This window comes from Pseudopodoces humilis, chromosome 15 (assembly GCF_049639895.1).
Source record: "Pseudopodoces humilis isolate 2021_Gansu_Grassland_sample_001 chromosome 15, ASM4963989v1, whole genome shotgun sequence".
Lineage (NCBI taxonomy): Eukaryota > Metazoa > Chordata > Aves > Passeriformes > Paridae > Pseudopodoces > Pseudopodoces humilis.
In genome coordinates, this window is record NC_142214.1 from 14,193,819 (window position 1) to 14,220,028 (window position 26,210).

The 26,210-nt window shown below is 40.6% G+C and overlaps 2 protein-coding genes across 2 annotated transcripts in view; both read right to left on the bottom strand.

Annotated features, from left to right (window-relative positions):
* AFF2 (ALF transcription elongation factor 2) overlaps nt 1–8,399 on the bottom strand; it is a 339,956-nt gene extending 331,557 nt beyond the window's left edge. The window contains exon 1 of the mRNA XM_088062758.1: nt 8,267–8,399. Coding sequence (XP_087918884.1) covers nt 8,267–8,313 — 47 coding nt within the window. The 5' untranslated portion in view covers nt 8,314–8,399. The remainder of the gene's footprint in view (nt 1–8,266) is intronic.
* A 7,104-nt stretch (nt 8,400–15,503) lies between these two features.
* On the bottom strand, nt 15,504–25,921 carry LOC148183083 (uncharacterized). The gene is given in 6 exon segments (XM_088062763.1): nt 15,504–15,651; nt 15,960–16,019; nt 20,815–20,951; nt 22,337–22,786; nt 22,905–23,486; nt 25,622–25,921. Coding segments are annotated over 6 exon segments (1,677 nt in total).
* Nucleotides 25,922–26,210: the final 289 nt, after the last annotated feature.

The window sequence follows — 26,210 nt, forward strand, 5'->3', positions numbered from 1 at the left end:
ACAATTGGCTTCACCACACCCACTGACTTGTATTGGAACTCTTTCAGGGACCCTAACTAATGAGTTTTTAAACACTTGTAGACAGAGAAGATAATTCTTCATCATTATTCTTCATAGGAAACACCAGGAAAAATGTCACTCCATTGTTCTACAGGAAAGAAACTGGAAGAAAAATCACCCCCACATTCAAAAGAGCAGCCCAAAGTTTTCATATGTGAACTGGCTGCCTCCCAAGCTATGGGGGGGGGTCTCACCTGAGAGTTCAGGACAGGGACCTAAAGCATGTGCAACCTTCTGAAAACATCTCTTACTCTGGTATCTCTGCAGACAAAGAGGTCCATAACCAACAGATATATAATGTTCCAAGACAGTATCTCAAATACAAGTGTGACTTTAACAGCATAGAAACAGACTCATCTAAACACCATGTTATGGCAAGATCTCAGTTTCCCTCATGACATGAGACTGAAATAAATGGGAACTGGAGACCTTAATGATAGTTTATATTTAAAGCTTTGCATTTGCTTTTTCTACTGACAGTTGTACGCTCTTTTCCCTCACAAGAGAAATCTTGACCTAAACCAGTAATAAAGGACAAAAAAAAGAGTAAGTAGACTTACATAACATACTGTTACCCTCAGACATAAAAACATTTAAATAAGAAATATTCCATTATGAAGCCACCTTCTCAGCACAGATCATAAGCCACCAAGGACTGCTCTGCTTTTATCCAGTGTCACTTTCAGGTGTCTGTCACTTTGCAGGATGTACATACTATCACCTATCAAATGAGCCTACACTTGGATGTCCAAGAAAATTTTTGAGCTACAATTGAATCCTGCCAACAGTCCATGTAAATAAAGTGCCAAATGGAAAAAGCACAAGTCTCAGTAGTAAGTTTTCTGCAGGTTTGCGCCCCAGGCGCTGGCAATGTAGAGCTACAGAATTTACTCATTCCACAACATCATGTACACCCACAGCATACAAAAATAGCTATTATAATACTTGTCAAAAGAACAACTCAGTGATTTTTAACTTGGTGCTCTATCTCGTTTTCTTTTTGCTGGTTGTTAATACCCCACCCCTATAACTACATATAATTATGAGTGGGCTATTCATGTATTACTATAACTGGTAGCACCATGCTGCATGTGAGTCAGGATTCTGAACTGCTGACTACAGCTCCTCACTAAACAAGTCTTACACACCACACATAGTAAATGGCATTCCCTATTCTCTGCTCCACCTACAAGGAAAATCAGCTTCCAGTTGTGGAATCATCTCCAACTCTCCTTAAAACTCACCATTCCAAATCACATGAAATAAGGACTCAGTGATAATCTCCAGTAAAAAGACACAGATCAACAACAGATCAACAGCTGAGGTCACAAGGAAAAAAATTTGCCAAGTGAGAGTTTTCTTCTCTCAGTGGCTTGATTTGAATACATTCATAAAATGTTATTAAAACATGACATGCAGTTTTACTGAAGAAACTACTGACTAGGCCTTTGCTTAAAAGTCACAATTTGTGCTGTTGATCTGCTATGTACAAGTTGAGAAATAGCCTCTTCATGATAAAACAGTTTGTAACAGCTGGGAAGTTAACTGCAGGAAGTTTTGGGTTATTTCCTTACCTCAGCTCTCTTGCTCCACATTACTTTTTCAGTGCTATGAGCCCAACCTTGTAAACCCATCAAACTGATTACACTCAATAGCAGTCCTATTGAAATTCAGAAGCAATATACAATTTTTATAAAGTTTCTTTGAGACTGGACTCCAGTATAGTGTATTTGAAAACAGGCCCTCGAGCTCATTCTCCCACAATTTCCTCACAAACAAAGATTTAACATCATATGCCCTTTGTGAGAATCTTTGGTCAAACAACTGTCTCATTAGAAGTTATTCAAGACGGAGCTTAAAAGCTACTGACACACACACTGCCATCCTTCCTCTAATTTTTTTAAATCTCTACAGTTGTCCATTAGTCAGGAGTAATGTACCTTCTGACCTCTGACCAAGGCTATTAGAACAATTTAAACAAATATTTTGGTTACAAAGCATCAACACAGAACATTCAGTAACATTAAAACGATGAAAGAGTTGTCTTTTAGAGTCACTAGTGTGTCTTCCTGACCATGTTATATTATGGAAGGTGATACTAACTTGACATCTTACTTGATTTGCTTTCTTTCTCAATGCTTAAGAAAGAATTTGCAACATTGCAAAACCCAGAATTGTGGCACATTTTCAGTTTTCAGTGCTAATAGATGTTTGATGGCTTTAGAAAATCCATACTGTTAACTGCAATCAAGAGAAAAGATTCAAGCTTTCCCCTCCATTTTTCTATTCTTTCTGTAAAAGAAAGGCAGTAAATTTGAATTGGACAGGTTCAGAATTGGGCTCTGAGGAGTTTTTCCACATGCATAGTATTAGGCATGCGCACAGTGCCTTGCTGATCCTTGTCATTAGAGAGTTGCTCCACGTTTAAAGAAGTCTGCCTTTTGGCCAAAATGGGCAAATCAAGGACCCTTTCAAGTCAGCTGGGAGCACCTTCACTGACATCACTGGCATTGACTCAGGCAGATGCTGGAGGAGGTAATTTCTCCAAGGTTCTTTATGGTATTTATTGACTACATACATTTAACAAACATTCAGGAACCAAATCCTTCAAGTCCTTGACACAAAAATAATTTCATTACCTCAAACTAAAGGCACAGGGAAAATACAGGATAGGGTCTATCTTTTTAGATGCTTATTCTAAACACCTCATGGACTAAGGTATAAAATGCTTTCTACAATCCCTCTAGGTTTTTTTTTAAAATGGGATTTAATATTTGCATTCTTTCTGGCTGCCCAGTTATTTGTGAAATCATGTAAAGCTACTGTAGATTGCAGGGAAATGAATGAGTACTGTACAGTCAAAAATAACATCAGTTTTTATTACCAAATACATCAAAAACTGCGGCTTAGCCATTAGTACAACACATCAAGCATTTTGGGAGTGATCAAGGACACAGTTTGGTGAAACTTAACTTGAAATCAGAGTTGTTTTAATAGGACCTCTTGTGTGCTTAAAACTACATACCTGTCTATGGGCCCTGCTTAATTAAGGCCCACATGCTTTTTCTAAGTTTAGCGCAAATTTTATCCCATACTGAGCATTTTTCTTTACCTAGATAAAAACAGAATCTGGGCTTCATAACACAGAAAGCATCACAACACTCCTTCCACAATACTGGAGCATATTGTCTCAGTCCTAAGAAGCATAAGAAGACCAGCAGTGTCTTTCCGTCTTTTCAAAGACCATTTAGTATATTTAAGTTAATACTTTACAGAATGTCACATTTTCCACTCTAAATTATGTAGAAAATTCCAGGTTGCAGAAGTACTCTTGTCAGACAAAAGGAGTAATTTTGCTTTACTGAAGGACCTGCATCATAGTATCATCTTTTACTAAAAAAGAAAACCCCAAACAATATAATTGGCATTCATGACAAACTGCTTAAATGCTCTTAAGTTCTGTCTGGCCTCAGAATAGCTGAACATTACCTAATGTATCTGCTCTCCATCCCAATTTTTATATTTTAAAAGTAATTAAGTTCTTGAATGAATCATTAGGAAAACACGTCAAATGCTGTTAAACTGATTGTAATTTTGCCTCATAGGATAGATGTGACCTTAATGTTTGCAAACAGCCAAATTCTTTTAAGATTTACACTCCATGGAGTTCAATATCAGTCGGGGAAGAATTACTAAATCAGGATGTACTTCAAGTACAGGTTTTGGCCCAAGACTATTTTTGGTCTTCTTCAGCTGTTTGTTTTGACAGCATCTAATCCCCCTCACACACCCACCAGCAGCCACACAATCTATCCATTTACACTTTCAGAGCAAATTGAAAATTAAACATTCTCAAATAATTACTTGTGGATATCTGTAATACAAATCCAAAAAGTAACTGCAATTCAACTGTAATATTTCTTAGGGAGAAGGGACAGGGATAAAACTCTTACAGAAATCCATTCAAAATGGAACTTTTTCCTACACTAAAGTTCTCACCATCACCCCATAAAATATTTAAATTTTAAAAAAAATTAAAACTAACTCCCAAAGAGCTTATCTACTCTCTTTCCCAAATTCCCATCAGAAACACAACAGTTTCCATGTTCAGAAGACTTTTCATTTAGTGAGTTATCACAAACCCTGCTAAAAGAACAGTAACTGAGAAGGTCTTCTGCAGGGCACAAGGTAAAGAGGGAAGCAGGAAGGTGGGTGAAGAGGGGGAAATAGCAAGGGCTGGAACTGAAACAGTTCACCATTGTCTGGAGAGCAGGATCACCCCCTCCAGGTTGAGGACTATGATGAAAGAGTGTGCTGCTGTGGCATGCAGTGTGTTTCTACATTCACACATGAGAGGAACCTGGCCCACAGATGGCCTGTTCTCAGCTTTGTCAGCCACAAACAGACCTTTGAACTTTCTATTTATGTAACAGTTTAGTGAGTTTAAGCCTCTTCCTGTATAACTGGCAGTTTGCTGGTTTTGCTGTAATTAGGCTACTTGTGATACATAATATAAAATAGGAAAAAAACAAGTCTTTGTCCTTGCAACCACGCAGCTAAGACAACACTATTACCTGCTCATTCTACCTCACCAGATTTTGATTTACATACCTCAATATGAATTTTTCTGCTAAGTATTTTCTCAGCTTCCACTTTTTTAAAGATTGGAGGACTTAAAAATATGAATACCTACAACATAAAACATAAATGCCTTTGTTTGTGCTAGTGAGGAGTATATATTCTGGGGTGGTTGGGTCTTGGTTGAGTTTTGTTGTTTCCCAGCTGCTGATTAATGACACCACTTTATACTGTAAGCAGGTTCAAATCTAGCCACGTGGTCCCAGGCCACAGCAAGATTTCATTTACTTGGTTACCACAGACAAGCATGGAAAGTGATTTAAAAGATGAAATTTGATTTTTAACAGCAAGTGGTCCCCTTGGTGCACACAGGCATTCAAGCTTTTCATTATATCCATCTCCCTTCCTTTCTCCCTCATAGAATGGCTCATATTAAACGCAAGCCCAGGTGAGCACTTCTTATTCATTCAGGAATCATAGCAAACTTCAGCTCTGGCCCTTTCATCTCATCCTGAGTTTACATTTATTTAAATTGTTTTGTGTATTTTTTAGTTTTTTCAAGTCTGGCAAAACATCCACAAGAATATTTGTGGCCATATTTTACACATTTTACCCCAGTGTTAACAAAAACCCCCACACCAACTCTCAGTTACCTTCATATTCTCAATGAAGGGTCAGTGAAACACCTCATTCTTGTACTACGGCAACCTCTCCTAATATAGGAAACTAAAAAGCTGATTCTGCAGTTTGTATCATCAAGACAAAGCTCCCTCTAATAATTTGGAAGGTCAGGTGAGAATTTCAGCATGTGTAGTGGTACTGCATGCTGTAGCAATCACAGCTCTTGACAAAATATGTTTCAAGAAGTGACATAAAAATGTACCTCCATTGGAGGTGGAGAGAAATTAACTGTATTGTTCCCATCAATGAGTAACTTTCACAAAGTCATTTCCTGGTATAAAGGCAAGGCAGAGAAAGTTTACATCTTTTCATCAGATTAAAAAAAAAAATTCTGCTCAAGCTATAAATATGTTTTTAATATATTTCTCAGGCTAACAATGTTTCTGTTGTACTTCGCATACAGATAATACAAACACCCACACACACAGTAGGCCTGAGCTTGCCTTCTTAGTGATTGCAGCACAGATTAGGAGAAGTTTTGGGTTTGCAAGGAATGCAGAAGAGGGTCCCTAATTGCCTTATAAATGCTTGTGAAACATGTTTTACAAAGGCCAGCTCACAGGCAAAAGGAGGGCAACTTCAAAATAATAAGCAACAATTCACACATCACGTTATACATACTTATTTGCAAATGTTACAAAGCGACCACACCATATTGGATACACAGACAAAATTAATAAATCTTGATGGATGCGCATGCATATTCCTGGGTGTGTAGAGATGATGTATGTATAACATATTACATACACACACATGTTCATTGACAGAGGAGCTAAATTTAATTCTCTTTCAGCTACACAACTACTTGTCAGAGACAAGAATATTTACATGTATAATAAAATACATGTCACATTTGTGTAGACATGCAGATTATGTACCCACATATTATATATGCACTTAAATATACTTATTGGATTATTAAAAGCTAAATGCAACTTAATCTTTGCAGTGAGTGTGTGTGAACGCCTGTGTCACATAGAGTTTGAGCAGATATCAAACTGTTTGAAAAAATCAAAAAATGTTCTCTCCTCATGAACCCTAAAAACACTAAAAACAATAATGTTTTTATTGTTTCATGGTACAAAAAACCAGCAAATAGAATTTTAGAATGAGGGACAATATGTTCATATTTTATGGAAAAACCAAGGCACAAGAGTTCCCTTCCTTCTGATGCACAGCTCTAAATCCACATAAAATCGTAGTCAAATGAAAGTTCCTAAGCAAACACTAAAACTCAATACCTGTAAATACCTCGTATTTGAACTACACTCACATATTGGGTTGTAACAGCTTCTTAAATTAATTATTAAATTAATGTTGCCCACATTATAAATTAGGCAAATTGTATGCAATTATTATTTGAGTGGTAATACGGTGGTTATCAGTTGTCTGCAAAATAAATTAGTGTAGCAGAGTAAAGATAGTGTAGTAGAAGCATAATATTTAATTGAGCACTAATTTTATTGTGATTATTACTTTTAAATAACAACAGCATGATTATTAAAAAGATGTAATACAATGGATTATGCAGAGCTGATAAAACATGCACATGACCCAAAACGCCTGCTCACAGATTAATATTGATATAGTGTAATTTATGGTTGACGAGGATTTACTTCCAATTGCTGTAAAATGGAACGTGACAGCTATTTGGTTCCGATTACCATGGATTTGCAAGAATAGCTGTTAGACCATGTTTGGCAAAATAATAGTTATTAACAAGATATATTACCTTTTTCCTAGGCATACCTTTATATTATCAACAAAGTAAAGTAAACCTTCTGCAAAACACGAGGTCCAAATGCACATATATACACACATATAATCTATATGGCATTTAGAGATTAGGATCACAAAATACAGTATTTTAGTCTCTTTCTTCCTTAGCAAACTGCACTCCAGCCTAAAAGCTGTAACAAAGCAGTACCCAACCCCTAAATTTCCCCATGCATAGTTAAAGAATTATATTTGCGAAATTTAAAAGTAAAGAAAGAGCAAATAAAACCAGCCAAAGAATAAGCATAATCCCATTAACCAGCCAGGGAAGTGACTAAATACCTACCAAAATTCTAACTTTGCAAGCTACTTGTCACCCATCAAAAATTCCTTAGCAATCACTTTGATAACAAGCTTACAATGCACTTAAACAGATGCACCGACCTTTTTAAGGTGTGCACCTATTTACAGAACAATATAAACCTAAAATTCCACTCCTAAAATAAATGGAAAGCAAGAAAAGAAAAATAAGGCAAAGACGGGCAGGAAAAAAAAAATACATGTTACAACATCACGGCTACTGAGCTTCCCACTTCTAAAACTAACTTCAATAATGCTTCATCTAGAATAGGAAACCAGTAAAACCAGAAACAGAAGCCCCTACACCGATCAGGGCTATAGCCGAACTGTGCCACACAGCGAAACTACAGTTGCGGTTCTCCCCGTGAAAGGAACATTGTCAGTGACAGCAGTAAACACAACATTAGCAGAGCCGCGATCCCGGGGAACATCGCCACCCCTGCTCGGGAGGGGGCTGCCACCGCTGATCGAAGCAGGCACCCGGCACCTCTCGGCGCTGCCCTGCGGACCAACTTCGCCCCCCGCCGCCGCGCTCCGAGCGCTGCTCCCCAGCCGGGGCCAGCGGCGCTGGCGCGGAGCGTGGCTGGAGCCGGCCGGCACCGGCTGCCCCGGCCGGCCCCGCTGCCCGCGGGCGCAGCGCGGACCCGCTCCCCGCTGGCACCGGGTGCTTCGCCCCTCAACAAAGGCTACGGCACCGAGGGAGCGAGCAGGGAAGGGTAGGAAAGAGGCAGCTGGAAGAAGGAGAGGGGTGGAGAGACGGGGAGGGGAGGTGGTGCGCGGGGGGGGGGGAGAAGGCGGGGAGGTGGGGGGGTTGGTGAGAAACCAAAACCAAAAAAAAAAAAAAAAAAACCCGCCACCCGAAAAAACCTACCACTGCTGCTCTAAGTCCCAGTCCCTGAAAAAGTCGAATAGGTCCATAACGATGTGGCGGGGAGACTCAGAGAAGTGATGCCCCCTCCTCGCCCCGCAGAGCCGAGCCGAGCCGAGCTGAGCCGGCGCGGCTATTGCTGCCCGGGCCGCATGGGCAGCGGCGCCGCGGGGAGCGGCGGGCGCCGCGGGGCCGCGCGGAGCCGCCCCGGGGGGCGGGGGGCCGCCGCCGCCGCCAGCAGCGCGGCGCGGCTGTGCCCGGCTGGGAGAGGCAGCACAGCGGCGGCGGCCCGGCGCACACACACACAGACGGGCGGGCAGGCTGCCTCGCACACCGCGAGGGGAGGAGCCGGGGCGGCCCGAAGCCGCGGCATGGAGCCGCCGCGGCAGCACCGCCGGGATCCGGCGGAGCCTCAAGTCCCCGCCGGGAGCGCGGGGAAGTTTAGCTGGAAGGAGGAACTGCAGGGATGCGGGGAGCGGCGCGGCTTCGCGCCAGTGAGAGACCTGGAGAGGCCTGGCTGGGGTCGGAGAGGGGGAGACACAAGGGAGAATAGGGGAGAGAGTTAAAAAAAAAAATAAACAACGAAACAACACACACACAAAAAACCAGGCACCTATAATCCTATAATTTAATTGCCAAAGCCAGCTCTTGCGTGTGGACAAACCTGTCTGCACGGACATGGCAAGGCCAGAGCTCCGGGTCAGCTGCACTGGGAGATGAAGGATGGCAGAGAAGGGTCAGAGCAGAGTCAGACCCGGGCAGCGCGGGAGGGCTGGATGAAAAAGGCCTCGTGAGGTCTGGATCCAGGGGAGCACCCCGCTCTCCCCGCTGGGATGATGACCCTTCCCGCTCGCCCTGCACAGCTCACCTGCAGACATGAGTCAGTACAGGGGCATCCCAGAGCCCCCTACAAAGCCCACCCCACTCCCCCCACCAATCCCAGGGAGAAGACAAGCACAAGTCCCAGGCTGCCCATACACAGAAGTAGAAAGGGGCCCACTGCTCCCTCCATCCCCTAAATGAAATTATTCTCTACTCAGATTCACAGTTTCGTATCTGAATTGCCTTCTTAACAGTAACTGATATCTTATGACTTTTTACATCACTTTTGTATTTATAATACTTCAAATACATATACCCACTGAGCAAACAAGTGCATACATTGGTTTTGGAAAGAGAAGACCAAAGCCATCCTCATTTTTACTCCAGTCTTCCATAAAACCAATCACTCCCTGAACTTCCCTGCAAGTCTTGAGGACTTGGTGAAATTTGAAATGACCCTTATTTTGGTAAGGTCCCATCTCCACAGCTGTGTCACAGCCCCAGGAGACTCAACACAGCTGGTCACAGCAGCCAGCTCTGCCACCACAGAAAAGGCTCCAATGAACCCTCAGGCAGATACATCTTTATGGTATTCCTGAGAATTAAGAAACAAATCTGAGATTATAAATTACATCACTAGCAGAGCAGCTAATGAAATCCACAATTTTTTGCTTTCCTAAGGAGTACACAATTGTTTTATAAGCGCTATTGTGTTAAAATAGGAAAAGCTGTGGCACTGTTAGTGGAAGTCAACCATGATAGAGTTCATCTTGGGCTTCACTGCAAGATTCACATTTGCATCATGTGTCTTGTGGCCCCCCAAAGGGAGGGACCTTAGGCAAGGCTGCACTGCTGACAGTCCACGCTCATGCCCAGCAAACCCCAAAGCACTGCTCCTCTCCCTGCCACAACAGGCAGGTAGGTGCACACAGCATTTCCTTTCTAGTCTCTGTTTTCACCACTGACTCAAACACACTATTCTGGCCCTCAAGCATTAAAATATCATTAATTAGGCCCCTCTCTTCACTGTTTCTTATTTTAGCATCATTGTTGGCTTTAAAGGCCCCATTCAAAATCATATTTTGTGGCCATGTACAGACCAATGGGAGGTGGAGTCACACTTTTGAAATATTTCTCCAGACACAGGTACAGAGAGGTTTTTTTTAAAAAAAATACCATTAGTAAAACTAAAAGCCTAGTCTGCCACTTAATCACTTGCATTCAATATCTTGCCTATTTTCAGTATATTAAACTTCAACCATTAAACTCAAAGAACTTACTAAAAGCACTGAGACTTGCAAAAGGTGGCAGTTCTGTTTTCTGTTTTCGCAGAGGGTCTTTCGGCTACCATCTGGTCACCCCTGCACCAAAGCAGCCTGCAAGAGGCCAAAGGCTCTTACCCAACAGAAAGAAAAATCACTTCCCAGGTATAAGCACCTTCACTTTCTTAAAGCAAACTCTTTTCAATTCTTCAGAAACTAGCAAAAGATGCACAGAACAGATCCTGAAAAGGAACTCATTCCAGCAAGGGGTAGGAGATCCTTCATCACCAAGCAAATCTCTTGTCCCCATGCCATGCAATAGCAGAAGTAATCAATCTCCTCAGAAGTTGCATGTTTGGCACCTGGAGTTCTCCAAGCACCCTGTGCCCTCAGGTCTGTAACAGTTTGTGAATGAAGCAGCTTTTTACAGTCAGTTACAGTTTGGGGTTTTTTGTCAGTTTCAAACAGCTTTTTGCAGTCAGTTTCAAACCCCTAAGGATGCACCTGAGTGTCACCACTCTGGACACCCAGCCCACGCTCCACTGGAGCCCTGTGACACACACACATCTGTTACCACCAGGGTGGAGGAACAGTGCTTTGCCCAGCCCTCTCCCCAGGGATACAGCAGCCCTGCTGCCAGCAGCCACACTTGGCTACAGGTGACCTGGACACTGAGCTGGCCTGCTCACCGAGATCTGGCCAACAGAAGCAAAGGGCTGAGGGGACGTGTCTGGGTGTAGCCATTCCCACAGTGCTCAGCTGCTGGCACAGGGATCCAGCACCTTCTACAAGGCCCCATCTCAGAGGCAAGCGCGAGCATGAGGCTGTCCCAGCTCTGGCTCCACGTACAGTGAAGGGTTCATTTACCTGAACTGCCAGGAATAGAAAATTCAGCTGCCCTCAGCCTGACCTCTTTTATAGCTATAGTTATAGTGGAAAATAAAACTGCAGTTCCCAGCACCTGCAACAGCTCAGAATGGGGATAATAAGATCAGCAAGGCCTCTTGGCCCTGTGCACTGTGGCCCAGTCCTGCAGCCTGCTACAGAATGGAGCCTCAGCACAGCTCAGCTCAGGCTCTGATTTTGCCTATGAGGCTGCAGGTGGAAGCCCTGCTGCCATTCCATCAGCCTGGCCCTGCCCTCTGCCCTTTGCCTGCTGCCCTGCCCCTGCCCCTGCCCTGCCTGCTCTACAAGCCCAGAGCTGGCTTCACAGCAAGATGCTCCTCGTGGGTGGCTTGGGTGGTTGTCCTCATTTAGGGTTAGAGGAGAAGGAGTCCTGCTGGAGTGTCTCTCTGATGAAGGCACAGATGCCTAGACCCCTCTGATAGCTGGTATGGCCGAGGCATGGATGGACTCACAAGCTGAAAACAATTTGCAACTACTGCAGCTGCTAGGGTTGCACCAAAACAGTCAAACTTCCCCCCTCCTTCATCAGGTTCAGCAACAAACAATGGAGAAGAGAGTTTGAAACAGGGAAGGGACATCCCAGCCTCATCCTTTCTCTTTCAAGCCTACCTACATCCCTTGATAATCTCCTTACCCAAAGTACATTTGTAACCTGTATGCAAAGGGACATAAAAAGGCAATGAGAAAAATGTGAGCTAGTAACAAGGGCCTGTGTAGTGCTTCAAAGGCCAGGGTGCAGCTGCCACCATCTGCCCCAATGTCCCTGTTCCTGAAGGAGGAGAGATAAGACTGTCCATGGTGGGTCAGATGAGACAGGCAGAGGCCAGCAGTCCACAGCCACAGAGGCAAAAGTTAACTGAACTGCACCCCTCGTGACACAGCACGGAAACCTTTTTTCTGAGAACACTCCATTTTATCCAAAGGAAAGCTTATTTTCCCCCAAAACAAGAATAATGAAATCACAGTTTTCTATCCAGAAAATGTTAATGGAAAATTTGTGCCCAGCTATGAATACAGATTGGAGATATTTGGATTTCTGAGGAAAGGAAGGTCAAGTCATTTTCACAGTGTGAAAAATGAAGCTAACAGAGTTCATATTTCTCTGTGAAGCAATGATTGATTTTTCTTTCTGTGCCTCATTCATACAGCACTAAACATGTATAGAGAACAAACTTACACCTTAGATAAAGCACACAGATTACATTAATATATTGAAAATTAGGTTAATATTAGCATCTGTTTGAAGGTAGGAACAAGAAAATTTAGCTCAACTCTGTGAGAACAGGCAGGCATTGGCATAAATCTTACGTATCCTAAAGCTGCTATATCACAAAAAAAACCACCATTGAGATGTGCATACATAAAGGTGGAACCCATCATGTTCTGCCTCTATGGCTAAATTTCCTCTTCAGAAGTACATAAGGATTTTAGTTACTGAAAGCATGTTGTTACCCAATCTCAAGTGTGTATGTATAGGCAATCTTTCTTTTCCTACCATCTTAATTGTAATTACAACTCTGCACTGCCAGAGAAATTAATTTAACTGTTCACAACTATTCTTATTATTTGCTACTCCTATTTCATTAAACAATATTAATTTAAAATAACCACTTCTAGAAATATATTGATAATGTATTTTTACTGTAAGAAAGGGTAATGTTTTCATGTCCTGTTGAATAATCCTTCCTTCAGTAAGTTTCTCTAGACTCCTTTAGGAAACATGGCATTTTGGCATTTTTGTTATAGTGGATTTCATAATGGCAATGTGGACACTCTTAAATATCTCATGTAGGATGGGTCTACAGCCACCTGCCAGGACACGCTGAGTTTCACCACACTCAGGTCCCATAGGCCTCACTGTGGATATTATAAGGTCCCACAATGATTGGATGTGAATTTGCCATAGGGTTTTCAACTCCCTCTTTTGGTATCTGTTTCTTGACCACATCACCAAAAGCCCCAGGGATGCCATTCAGATGGTAACAAAGTCCTCCTTGATACAGGTCACAAACTAATGCTTTCAAGAGACGCACATTGATAACTCAGCAGTTGTGCTAGAAGTGTTGTGGTGCTTAGACTGTGACAATCTGTGACCCTACCTGACCAAGGTACAGGTACACTTGATGTTTTGCCACTGTCAGAAAAATGAAGAGGAGAAAAGGCAACAATAAGATTATTACTGTCAAACAGCACACTAGTGAGGCAGCTCTTAAAACACTGTCAGGATATAGTCTAAACTTTCAAAACTATGCAAGACAGAGACTGTAGTCAAAAGCTCCAGTAAAGTAACTTCAGAAACAAGTAACCAAAAAGATCTACTGGAAAGCAGATGCCAATCAGCTGTGAAAAGCAAAAGGGAGAATCACAGGACTAGGAATTTGCAGGATACCACTGGCCTGAAGTACAGAGGCTTTATGAGAATAGAAATCAAAACCAACTTGACTTTCAAGTAGACATTTCATTAATTACCAATGTTTTGCTTTGCAGGATTTAAAGCAGCTGGCTATCTTCTTCTAAGATTTAAGGAACAAAACTTTATGTCATGCTTACCAACTGATTGTGAACAATGGGTCATAGGGAGCAGTTGAAGAGTTGGCCATGTGTTGCAATCCTTCCCTTTAACCAAATCAACTGCTTAGACCTTTAGTATGGCTCTCACCATCTCCTAGCCTGGCACACAGAAACAACCCCTGTAGTAGTTTTAACCAATTACATGACCATATGTTCCTTATGAGTGGAATTAAAGGTCACACACAGTGTAAAACAAAACTACCAAACCAACTTTGAAACACAAACACACCCAAAAGCATGGTAAAAAGGCTTTTCACATCACGTTTCCTTCTTTCTGCCATGTTGCTTTCAAAAGGCAGAAACACTTTACAGCACTTTACAGCAATGATGTCTATACAAAAGTTGCTGAAGTACTGTCAGTGATTTTTATGATCATATTCTCTAATGCACTTTACAGAAATCTAACACTAGGCAAAGCTTCTTTTTTATGAAGGAAACAAAAAGAATAATATATGGCACATAGCATTAGCATGGAGATGGACTATCAGACAACAAAAGCTGATCTTGTTTCCTTTCTCTTTCCCCCCTTTCTTCTTTTATTCTGATAAGATCACTCCATTATGTTCATCCCTTTCAACCTCAATTTTCTGGTCACCCTATGTTAGGAAAATAAGACCTTCCTGTCTTCTACTAACATTAGAACATGGTATCTCTAACAAATATATTCAGAGCAGATCCTGTAGCTGTTCAGGATTAACCATGAGGGACCAACATAATTCAAGCAAGAGCTCGGGTATTTGTCTAGATGCCTAATACCAAACAAAGGAATTTGATGATAAGTACAAAGCACTAAAAAGTGCAAATACTATCCACATATATAAAATAGTCCATGTGTACAGTGAAAAGGGCAGACAAAACTGAAACTCATAAGAAGAGACTTTTCCCCAAGAGGAGATTGACAAATACTGTTTCTTTTCTAGTAAAAAAAAAAAAACAAACATTAATAAATTATGTCAAATTAGTTGCAGGATCCTTGTGTTTTCACAAATAGATTCCCAGTGAAGGTATCTTCTGCTTTTGTTCACATATTTGATCAATTTCACAGTATTTTTTGACATTTTACAGGGGCATTGGGGGGGCGGAGGGGATACAATAGACTTGAGGCAGTTGCAAGAAAAATGGAAGTGTCAGCTTTCCATGGGCAGACACAGCCAGTTCTCCAAATACTTTGGCCATTAATGGATACATCGTATAGACATGTTACATCCTAGTTTGCTATGATGTGACAAATGTTATGGTATAGAATACACCTTTAGGCTGTCTGCCCACATGTCCATTTGACAAACTCAAACACTGCATGACCATCAGTGGGTGTGGGTGTTCATACTTTCCCAGCTTCTTACAAGAAACAAAAGCCAATTCTGACTTAAGAAGATATTCAGGCCCATTTAGAAGACATGAGCAGAGAACTCTGCGTTTGCACTCCTGAGCCCTGGAGGACCTGGTGCAATTGGTACTTAATACAGGAATAGTATCAGGATTAGGGCACCTGAGATGGTCCATCAAAGGCCTTTGAGAAGTCTTGGAAAGATTCTGCTGAGAACAGTGGAAGATCATTGCAGCAATTTCTTTTAATTCAAGAGATGAATGTCTGGCATATTTATTTTATAAATTGAGAACCAGTATCCCAAACAAATAGCTAGAATGAGTATTATTCAGTCTTTTTCCTGGCAACCAACTTAAACGACCATGTCTTGCTTTTCTGGGAAACCTGCCAGGTGAGCTTTGAATGGATTGTAGTGCTGATGGCAGAGTCTGGAGGGCTCATTCCATGCGCTAAACAGAGGTCTGCTGAAATAATCAGGAGGAGGAGGCAAGGCCTTCATCCTGCACAAGAGAAGAGGGCTGGAACATAATGGCATTGCCGCAGGGAAACCAAGAAGGCTGTTAAGCTCACTGGGGCATGGACTGTCTTTTAACATGTGTCTGCACAGCTCTAGCACTGAGGCACCCCAGAGTAAAGTCTTTAAAAGTGGTTAAATGACTTATACTCTTAAAAACTATTTCCAAAAGTGAGTAGTATAACTTCCATTTACTCCCCTCATTGGGCCTGGGGTGCAATTCCACTCCCACTTGTCTTTTTTTTTTTTTTTTTTCCTCATTCCTGATGAAAAAATTACTGCCTAGTCACTTACCTAGTCCACTTGTGACTCTGCTGCCTACAGTGACGATGCCTCATGAAATCATATCCACAGCTAGAAAAGGAGGGTGACACCAAAAGATTTTTTATAATTTTGTGATGTCACTGCATTTATTGAAAATTAAATTTTGAGCAAAAAGGTGAATAATGAAACAGAATTCTTAAATCAGAATTAATCCAAGCTACATAATGAAGAGCTGCCAAGTTAAAAATTTGCTACTGTGACTTACATATTGAACTGATTTTTAAATTACCTAATTTAGGAAAATGCATTTTAGAATGTCATTCTGTCAGTGTGGAAAACTTGTGCTGTAAGAGTCAGTAATCATCATCCTTCTGATAGTACTAGTGTGAATTTTCCTATTATATAGTATAGATTATTAGCTGTTTCATCCCTAAGGAAAACACTGATACTGACAAAGGGAGAATTTCACTTTGAGTGGAAAAGCCACACTTGGCAAGGAGTTTAAAAGCAGAATAGTATTTATGTAAATATAATGAGAAGATTATAGCTGATCTCCTTGACGTTATTCTTCCATCATATGATGGAAACATTAGAAATGTCTGGCATATCTGAACTATGCTATAAAACAGCTAAATATTGAAAGGAAACCTTACAGCCAGCTACACTGAGGCAACACCTTAAAAGCCTATTGTCCACCCTGTTAGGAATAGATAAACTCTTTGTACATTGCAGGCGACTAAAACCAAACAGAGTTTGTTACAGGTAACAGTGCAAATCACCAAGCAGCAGCCAGTGGAAGAATTGACCTAAGTGATCACAAACCCTTATATTGCTTGTTCACTCTGTTTGAATTTTGAAGACTCAGAAATAAAAATTGAGGCCAATGATGTATTTCTTTAACGCAACTGAAACATGGTATTCATGAGTATACCATATTTATGTGTTTTTTAAAAGGTAGAACAATATTGCACCACTACACCCAGTTACAAGAGCAAGTCACCAAGTCAGTGCTCATACTTGCAAATTAGTTTCATATGTCTAGAGACCAGACTCCTGGTAGACATGAAAAAAAAAAATTCAATCAAGAGCAGAAATGCCAAGTACCAGCATATAGGTGTTAAAAATATAGAACAATATCTATCACCCCAATTGCAACCTTAAAATTGCATAGCAGATCATTGTTGGGAGAAAAAAAGTCAACAACAGACCAATGTAACCAAGAGACTGATTATCTGACTGAGGAAAAAATTAGTACACCATGCATAGAGAGGTTTCTTTTTGGATTACAGTGACAAATGCTTCCTGATCTTTCTAAGACCTGCACACATTTGCTGATGGTTGATTCAACACCCCTTACAAGAGGCAAAGATTTTCTTAAGTAGGTGCTTGAAACTGCATTGGCATTTTTAGAGGAAAATCAAAACAATTCCTTTTGTCCTGGTTTGTGAATGTAGTTTCAAGAATAAAAGTTTTAAAAATTAGGGCAAGAGCCTTTGGGAAGGCTGTACACAAAAGAGACACAATACAGGAAGCAGATGCAAGTGACTAAGTAAGTTAAATCATGCTTGGGTCAGGACAGCTGCTGTAGTTTCCTGCATGTTATTTTAAAAATCTTTATTTGTTTTCAATATTTTTCCTGATAAAAGTATTTTATACCTTTCACATTTCCTATTAGTAGTTAAGCCACAAACTCCAGAGTACTAGTGCCACTATGCAAGAAGAGTCATTTTAGAGGTTGCTTCAGGTCTTCAATTTCTGAAATCCAGTTTTATTGAATGCATTTCCTGACAACTGAGTTCCATTTTCCTCTATCACAATATAGAATTATTTGAATATATTTTAAAATTAGCTATGCTAACCTGTACTTCAAGAACAGTCACAGTATTAAATGATAGATACCCATTAGAAGGAACAAGTTGGAGTCATTGAATCCTTCATGCAACATTTTTGTAAAAATTTAAACATCATTTTGAGAAGCAGAAAATGTACCAGTCCAGTGATATCTGTCATTACTCATTTTTCATATACTCGACATGATTATTTATTACTCAGAAGTGACATAGTTAAATGCTAACTCTTGCTAAAATATTGATCATAATATGTGGGGGCATATAATTTATCTGAATCAAGTGAAATATGTTTTCCTCAGCAAGATGATGAAACCTTGTCTCATTACAGCATCATTTCTACTGAAGTTTCCACCATTAGTTAGTTTAATGACTCTGTGAACATTTTAATTGAGAAGATCCCTGTCTAAGTTGCTCATTCAAGACACAGGGATGGGTTTAGATTTGAGAATGAGAGAAATGTGCAATCAGCTGTGCTCAGCCTGAGAGTGCAGGCAGAAGGCAGAGAAGCAGGTACAACAAAGTACCCAAATTGGGAGGGGCAGGAGAATTTGGAGAGGAAAAGGCAAGGTGTTGCAAGCCAGGCGATGTTAAAGGATGTAATTTGCAAGTAAGAATACTCAGGCTGGCAATGTAGTGTACAAATATGTGTTTGCTGAAGTCGTTCTCACCCCCTGAAAAAAAAATGCACTGAAGCCAGGGGAAAACTACACTGCCCTTTGAAAGTCAAACCTGATAAGAAAAATGTGGTTAAGCCCTGGTTTCACTCTGAATATATATTTCATAAAGGAGAACAAATTAACCCACACTCTTGCATCATCCTCTGCCTGCACATGATTCACATACATTCAAAGGAAAAAGCGTAAACCACTATTTAATATCTGCTGCGCATAGCTGGTCAGCAGATCTGTTCTAGTAGTGCCATCTGTCTTCTGTGGGGATATGAGATGGATCTTTAGACTTCCATGAAGTCTGGTATTGCTGCCAGGAGTGCCACACCAAAGTGCTGACACCAAAATAACTTGTGGCTATCTCATCTTTGTGACTGATAAATTAAGGAAGGTGTTACTACTGTAAACTGTGTTCCCTCTGAGTAAGTGGAAGTGGTCATTCTCACCTGTACATGCACTTCTCTGAAAATAGGGTAATCTAGGAGGAAAATGGATACAAGTAATATCCTTATCTAATCAGTAAAATAGCCTGGGGATAGTGAAAGATTTTTATTTCTGACTCCTATCTACTGAGACAAAAGCTGAGAAGAGCATGAGTGATGTTCCTGAAATCATAAAGTTCTACGCACTTCAGTCTTAATGTCAGATCAAGCAATAGGGCAAGAAGAGCCTCAAGTTGTGCCAGGAGAGGGTTTAGACTGGGTATTGGGAAAGATTTCCTCACTGAAAGGGCTGTCAAGCATTGAACAGGCTGCCCAGGGAAGTGGTGGTGTCACTGGAGGTATTTACAAGATGTAAATGTGGGCCTTGGGAACATGGTTTAGTGATGGGCTTGTCAGTGTTTGGGTAATATTTGGACTCGATGATCCAACAGGTCTTTTCCAACCTAAACAAATCTATGATTCAGCTACATGGAAGCATTGCTATGACACTGCATCTCACATTTATGAATAGAAGGAGCAGAGAAAGCACAGCAGTTTAAAAATGTAATTTCTACTATTAGGAAAAAATGGAAGAGGATGAATCTCTGAATATTTCTCAGAATGCCGTTTTATTAAATGCATCCAATCCTGGAAATCTTAAGCCTAGAAAAAAAGAAAAAAAAAAGAAACCTAATATGATCCATTCCAAACAATCACACATTCTACATAAAGAAAATGAAGAGTTTGACATAAACACTTCATAAGAAATATTTACATTATTTTCACTTTGTTTCTGATTGTTTGATATAAAAACATACAACCCTGCATTAATTTCTAAGTTATTCTACAGAACCTTTGCTGAATCTCTCTATGAAATCATGCACATGCAGAATCAGAACAGAGATGGGAAGTAGAATATGCTTCATTATGGCAAGTACAGCTCATATCCACATCACAATTTATTAGTATCTAATAGAATTGTAATGTTTCTCATTCTACATTTTTACTGCATCAAAAAATTAAAGTTTGAATTGCAATTAAACTCACACAGTGCTCTTAGCATAATTTCTCTTGTATTAATACTTAGCAAACCAAATTATTGGCATAATATTACTCTTGATACTGGTTGTCATAAAGGGATAAAGCCTCCAAATAGTATTAAAGTATATTTTACTGGAAAGAGAGCAGCAGTACAAAAACCCATTATGCTACTGGAGTTGTTAATTTCTGTGGATGGGGATGGGGAGAGAAAGGCTTTTGACTCCCTAAATTATAGTTTGCAGTTTAATACATCAACTCATTTTAATCTCACTAAACAGGTAATTTACTTGCTTTCTGAAAGCACCCATGTGCAAGGAAATGCTAGTGCACTCCAGGGGTGATTCTAAGATTGATTGCTTGGCTCTAGTCACCAATAATGGTATGAATTCTGCTAAGCTACCTTTTAAATGTACCTGAAATATTTAAAGATTTTAGAGGGGTAAAAATGGAGAGGCAATGTTTGTTTCCTGTAACCTCAATTTATGTGTGTGTGGCCAGCTTGACTAAAGAATTTTGAATCAGAAGGGCTGAACTACTACTTGCAAATGGCAATAGGTACATTGATTTGGGATACAACAATTGCAAGTGTGATATTCCCACTTATGTTATTCTTTAGGAAATCCAGAAGTTATTTTGTATTTCCCAGCTGCTCCTTAGATTTGCAGTTGCTGCAGCTTTTTGTGGTTTTTATTTTGGAATTGAACTCTGCTAAAATGTGCTCATGGGAGAAATGGAGAGCTTTAGTATTTTCTTATGGAGGGGAAAAAAGTGGCTAAATTAAATGCCATTAACTACACATGATTTTGATAAGATTGTCTGGGCTGGATAGTTCTATATAAAAGCATCTGGAAGTAGAACTTAAATGTCAAGAATTACCTTTTTCCTGCTTCATTTAGGAACATACCAAGTAAAACAAGCTTTTTCATATTCTAAGTGCTGACCCATATAACCAAAAGTGGAGCTGCAGGATGGGCCAACATGTTTGATCAGGTTGTGCCTGCTTACCAAGGGCTGGAAGAAAAGAGGACTTGACCATGCAGGCTGCAACCAAAAACCCAGTAAGGTTATGCAGTCTCCCCTGTAAATCATGTCATGAAAACAAAAGACCATTTTATTAAGTTAACAGTAAAATCCCAGCCTCAGGGTGATGCTGAAGGAGATTTTGAAAGATTATCTTGACTTACTTCAGATAGGTGAGTGGTTTTGCAAACATCCAGTATATGTTATTGATAAAGGACTCAGTTGTTTCTGTTCAACTTGCAAAGCTGTTTCTGTCAGTGGAGATTTCTCTCCCTTACAGAGAGAAGCCCCTTTGCACCATTAATACTACTGGGTAGGAGAGGTGAATCTCAACAGACCCCCAGATTCAGGTCCATGCAGCTTCACATCATGGAACAAAATACAAATAAAACAACGCTTCCAAAATTGCTGCAAGCTCCAGTCCTACCTTCCATTGATGTTAGACTGTTTTTAACAGATTTGGCTTCTGTCTGTGACAGTTACTGATGATAGATCCTCTGATCTGAGTAGGCTGAGAACAAGGAGTCTGTATCACAGCCCACAGAATCAACACCATGGTGTCTGGGATTTGCTGTGTCACTCATGAACTGCCAGGATAACTGCATCATTGCAATGTGTCATACATCTCATATTTTGCCTCCCCTTTTCTTCTCCCTCCCTTATACTTTATCTCCCAGAAATTTAATCTCTCCAGCCTAAGCCACCAGCTACCAGAATAGACCAAAGTACTTGAATGTGATGAAAAGGCCATTAATTGCCACCAGCCTGACCTCCCATCAGAGGCTGCCTTCCTCCTCACTTGGCATTAATCTCCAAATTCAGTGCTGCTGTACCCATCACAATAATTGCTTCTGAGCTGCAGCAGTGGTGACATCATGTTGCATCAACATTGTAACCTTAGAACCGGACCAGCCAGGAGTGGCAAAATGAAATACAGATGGGTACAATGGAGTAGCCCAGAAAAGAACTTTATCAACAAGTAAAACAACAAAAGAGCATAAGCTATTCATGGTATGGGTTGAACACCAAAGAGCCGGTACCAAGATAAGCATAACAATATATAGGGTATAATCTGAGGGCAGGGGACCAACCATTAATGAGAATAAGAAACGTTACCTTATATGTAACATGCTATGAACCAATCAAGAACGGGAACTAGAAACATAACCATGTGGAGTAACCTTACCTACATAACAATTCCCATGAGTCTATTCTTCTCTCCCTAACCTAAGTGTCTCCCATCTCAGTGTTCCATTTCTCAAGGCCTTAAGTTGATGCTTCCCAAGCAATCCATTGAGGATAGCTCACTATCTATCCCAATCAGCTGAACTCTCACATCTCCCCCTTTCTGTTTAACAATATAACACTGACTTCAAAGGTTTTAAAATCTTAAACATACAACCCACTAAACATAGGAATAACCTTAATACACCTATAATAACAACAAGAACTAACGATTCCATCTTCATTAAAGATAACAACCAACTTGGTAAACCCATACTTTTGAATAGTCCATTAAAACAGTCCTTCTCATTTTCAATTTGAAGTTTCTTTACTCCATCCTTGAGGATTTGAATGCTCCAGTGAATTGACTAACTGTGGTCAGATAGGTTAATGCAACATAGCCCCTTGAAGTCCTGGCAGCCATGTCCTTGTGCCAGCAGCGGGAAATCAATTGCAACCCTTTTTTGCAGTGTGGTATGACAGATACTGTTGACATCTGTTAGTAGCTCGCTTAGGGCAATGGATGTAGCATTGGTTTGCTTACTTAATCGACACCCAAGAAATCTAACTGTCTTAATGCTTTTGCTGCAGCCACCCATGGTAACAGGGCAGATGCTGCGATCCTTTTTACACTGCTCCAGTAAGTAATTTTGTCATTGCAATCCTTTTTGAATTGGTGGGTAAACCTTTTTGTCCATGCCAATCATTGTGCCTTCTTATTATGAATCATTGTAATGTTGGGTATTAATAAAGTAAATCTTTCCAAGCTACACAGTCCACCCTTGATGTGTGAACGGATGGCAGGCCATACCCTATCTTTGCAAATTCGAAATGTCCCAGGTCGTAGCAGCAAGGGGTGGTCATTGAATGAGAGGGTTCAGGTGAGGTATAATTGCACCAAAAGCTCTTGTTCCTATAGATGGGGTGATTGTGAGAAACATCCTGCAAGGTTATTTCATCTTCCTCTATAAACTGAGGTTGCCCACCGTGTTTTCTCTTTAATTGGGATTTTTTCTTATAATAGAATTTAATGCAAAAATCCAGCTTAATAGAACCAAGGACTCTTAAATCTGGAGGTTCTAGTGGTGTGTGTGTAAATCTAAGGGTCCAATAGTCCCAGGAATTTATGGGGTCGTAGACCCATTTGTCATTGGGACTATTGCCTTGCATGATATGAATGGCATCCTCCAGTACTGGCCATGCATCCATTGGCAATCCTACCAAGCAGGTGGAAAAGGGGTTATCTGGGGTGGCAGCAGAAAGACATAGGGTTTCCAGCTGCAAAATGTTGGCTAAGGTTACCCAAGCATTCTGTTTCAGCTGTGGGATTATCTAGGCTTTGATGAGGAAGCATGATCTTAATTAGGATGGATACAATGAACGGGAGTATTTGAGAATCATATCTGGAAAAGTGATTTGTCAGATCTGGAAAGTACGACTAAAAAATTCGGTAAAGGGTAAACAGTTAGGGGTTATTATCTATAGGTCTTAAGATAGACCCAAGGTCTTCTCCTTGGGTTTTCCCTGGCAGTCTTCCTGTTTGTCATCTTGATGTTCTTGCAGTGGCTGTAGTAAGGCTTGATGTTCTTAGCTGGAACCCACTGAGGTCCTCCACCTGTTGAAACACAAGCGTAACCTTTTCCCCAAGTTATTAGCAGAAAGGGTCCCAAAATTTGGCCTAAGTCTTTAATCAGAACTGGTGGCCCCTTTTAAATTGTGCTTGTGTGATGTGAGTGAAGTGTCTTATAGGAGAGTTTGATTCCATAAATGAGTTGTTAAAAATATTAAATACATATACAGCCTTATTAATATGCTCTGTAGAGGAGAGTGTCTCTACTCCCCCTTTTTGTTGTTCAAAGAGTTGTTTGAGGGATCTATGTGCTCTTTCATTGATGGATTGGCCTATGGGGGAACGTGGGATACCTGTAGTGCGTTCTATTCCCTATTGATTGAAAAAGTATCATGTCTTTTGGGAGATATAGGCAGGTCTATTATCAGCCTTAATTTCTTGAGGAATGCCCAAGGCTGAAGAGGCATGCAAAAAATTCTTAATAAAATCCTTGGCTGCTTCACCTATATGAACAGAAGCAAAAACCACTCCGGAAAAGATATCTATTGAGACATGCAGATATTTGAAGTGAACAAAGGGTGCATAACGAGTAACGTCACTTTGCCAGCTTTGTAAACTATGAAGCTCTGTAGGAGTTACTCCTGCCCCTACTGATGGTAAAGAGAACTTTTGACAGCTGGGGCATGTGACAACAATTGCTTGGGCCTGGTCACTTGTGATGTTAAACATTTGGTTTAGAGCAGAAGTGTTCTGGTGGAAAAAGAAATGACTGAAACACCCTTGCTCAAAAATATTTGGCAATGTGGGCTGTACCATCATGGCAAGGGTGTCATTTGTGCATTTCCTTCCATGATGATTCCTGGTAAGGAAGTGTGTGAACGTACATGCGTAACAAAGTAGGGATGCTGTCTCTGGGAAAGGATGAAAATTAAATTTTAAGTAAAGTAACAACTAATCATTAGAAACAGTCTTCAAAATTGAATTTTCTGCTCTTTCCATGATTCCTGCAACATAAACAGAATCTGTAACCAAATTAAAAGGGCACGTAAATTTTGAAAATGTTCTGAAACTGCAGCCAACTTAACAATTTGAGGAGAGCCTTCTATGTTTTCGATATCTGATTCCCAAGTTTGTGTAGTGTGGTCTTCCCAAACAATGACTGATTTATGGGATTTTCCTGACCCATCTGTGAATAAGGTGATTGTGTCTAAGGGGACTTCACTTTTCAATGGCTTAGGAATTAAGTTAAAGGAAGAATATAACAACTTATGTTTAGGATAATGTGTTGAAATTTGACCTGAAAAATTTTCTAGTGCAATTTGTAGATGTTCTGATTGTTGAAGTAGCTAATTTAAATATATTGTAGTAACTCATAAAAATATAGTAAGGAAATCCCTTCCTGAAAGGGAATTCAATCACGACCTGGTTCTTATGATGAGCTGAGCCATCACTTCTGATTTCATCGTTAGGGTTTTTACTGTTTGGTATGGTAGAAAAACCCATTCTAAAATTAACAAAGGGTCAGGTATTTCAAGATCCCACTGAAAAATTAGGGCATATAACTGGGGTCCGGTTCCCAAAATGGCCAACAGAAAGGGAAAGGTTGGATTCATTCTGTGTGCTTGGCAGGTTTGGAGTGCCCTGGATAAAGTGCTCGAGACACTTTATCCAGGGCATCTTTTGCCTCATTAGATAGTTGCCTGGATGAGTTCAGTTCAGAATTTCCTTTCAACAACATAAATAGTGGGGCTAGATCTCCATTTGTAATTCTGAGTAGAGGTCTGACTCAATTGATGGTCCTGAGTAGTTTTGCAAGTAATATAATGTCTGAGAATCTTCATTTAGTTGGAGCAGCTGTGGCTGTATAGTCTAAGAAGACAGCTGAAATCCAAGATACTGCCACAGCGGTATCCATTGTATTTTTTCCATCAGCAGTTGTGAGGCCGGCTTGCCGGTTAGCTATGGTGGTGATCTCCAGCATGACATTCAGAGTCAAGTTGGCTTCCATAGCAATCAGGATGTTGTCCATATATGGACAGATCACACTCTGTGTGTGGTTCTTATGGACTGGAACTAAAATCTTGATTTTGAACCACTGGCACATGGTTGGGCTGTTCTTCATCACTTTGGGTAGCACTGTCCAGTGGTAAAGCTGCAAAGGTGCCTGTTGATACTCAGGATGGAGGAGGCGAATCATGGAGCATCCTCAGGCTGAAGTGGTATTCTAAAAAAGCAGCCCTTGAGGTCAATGACAGTTAACTTCCACTTCCTGGGAATCATGGTTGGTGAAGGGCAGCTGAGTTGTAATGGGCTCCTGTCTTCTAAGAACTCATTGATTTTTCACAGATCTTGTAAGAGGCACCACTTGTTTTGCTTCTGGATAACAAAAACAGGCTTGTTCCGCAGACTTATGGTTGGTACAATGTGTCCTGTTTGGAGTTGTTCTTGCATTAGAGACTTAAGCATGACCAGTTCTTCTTCAGGAA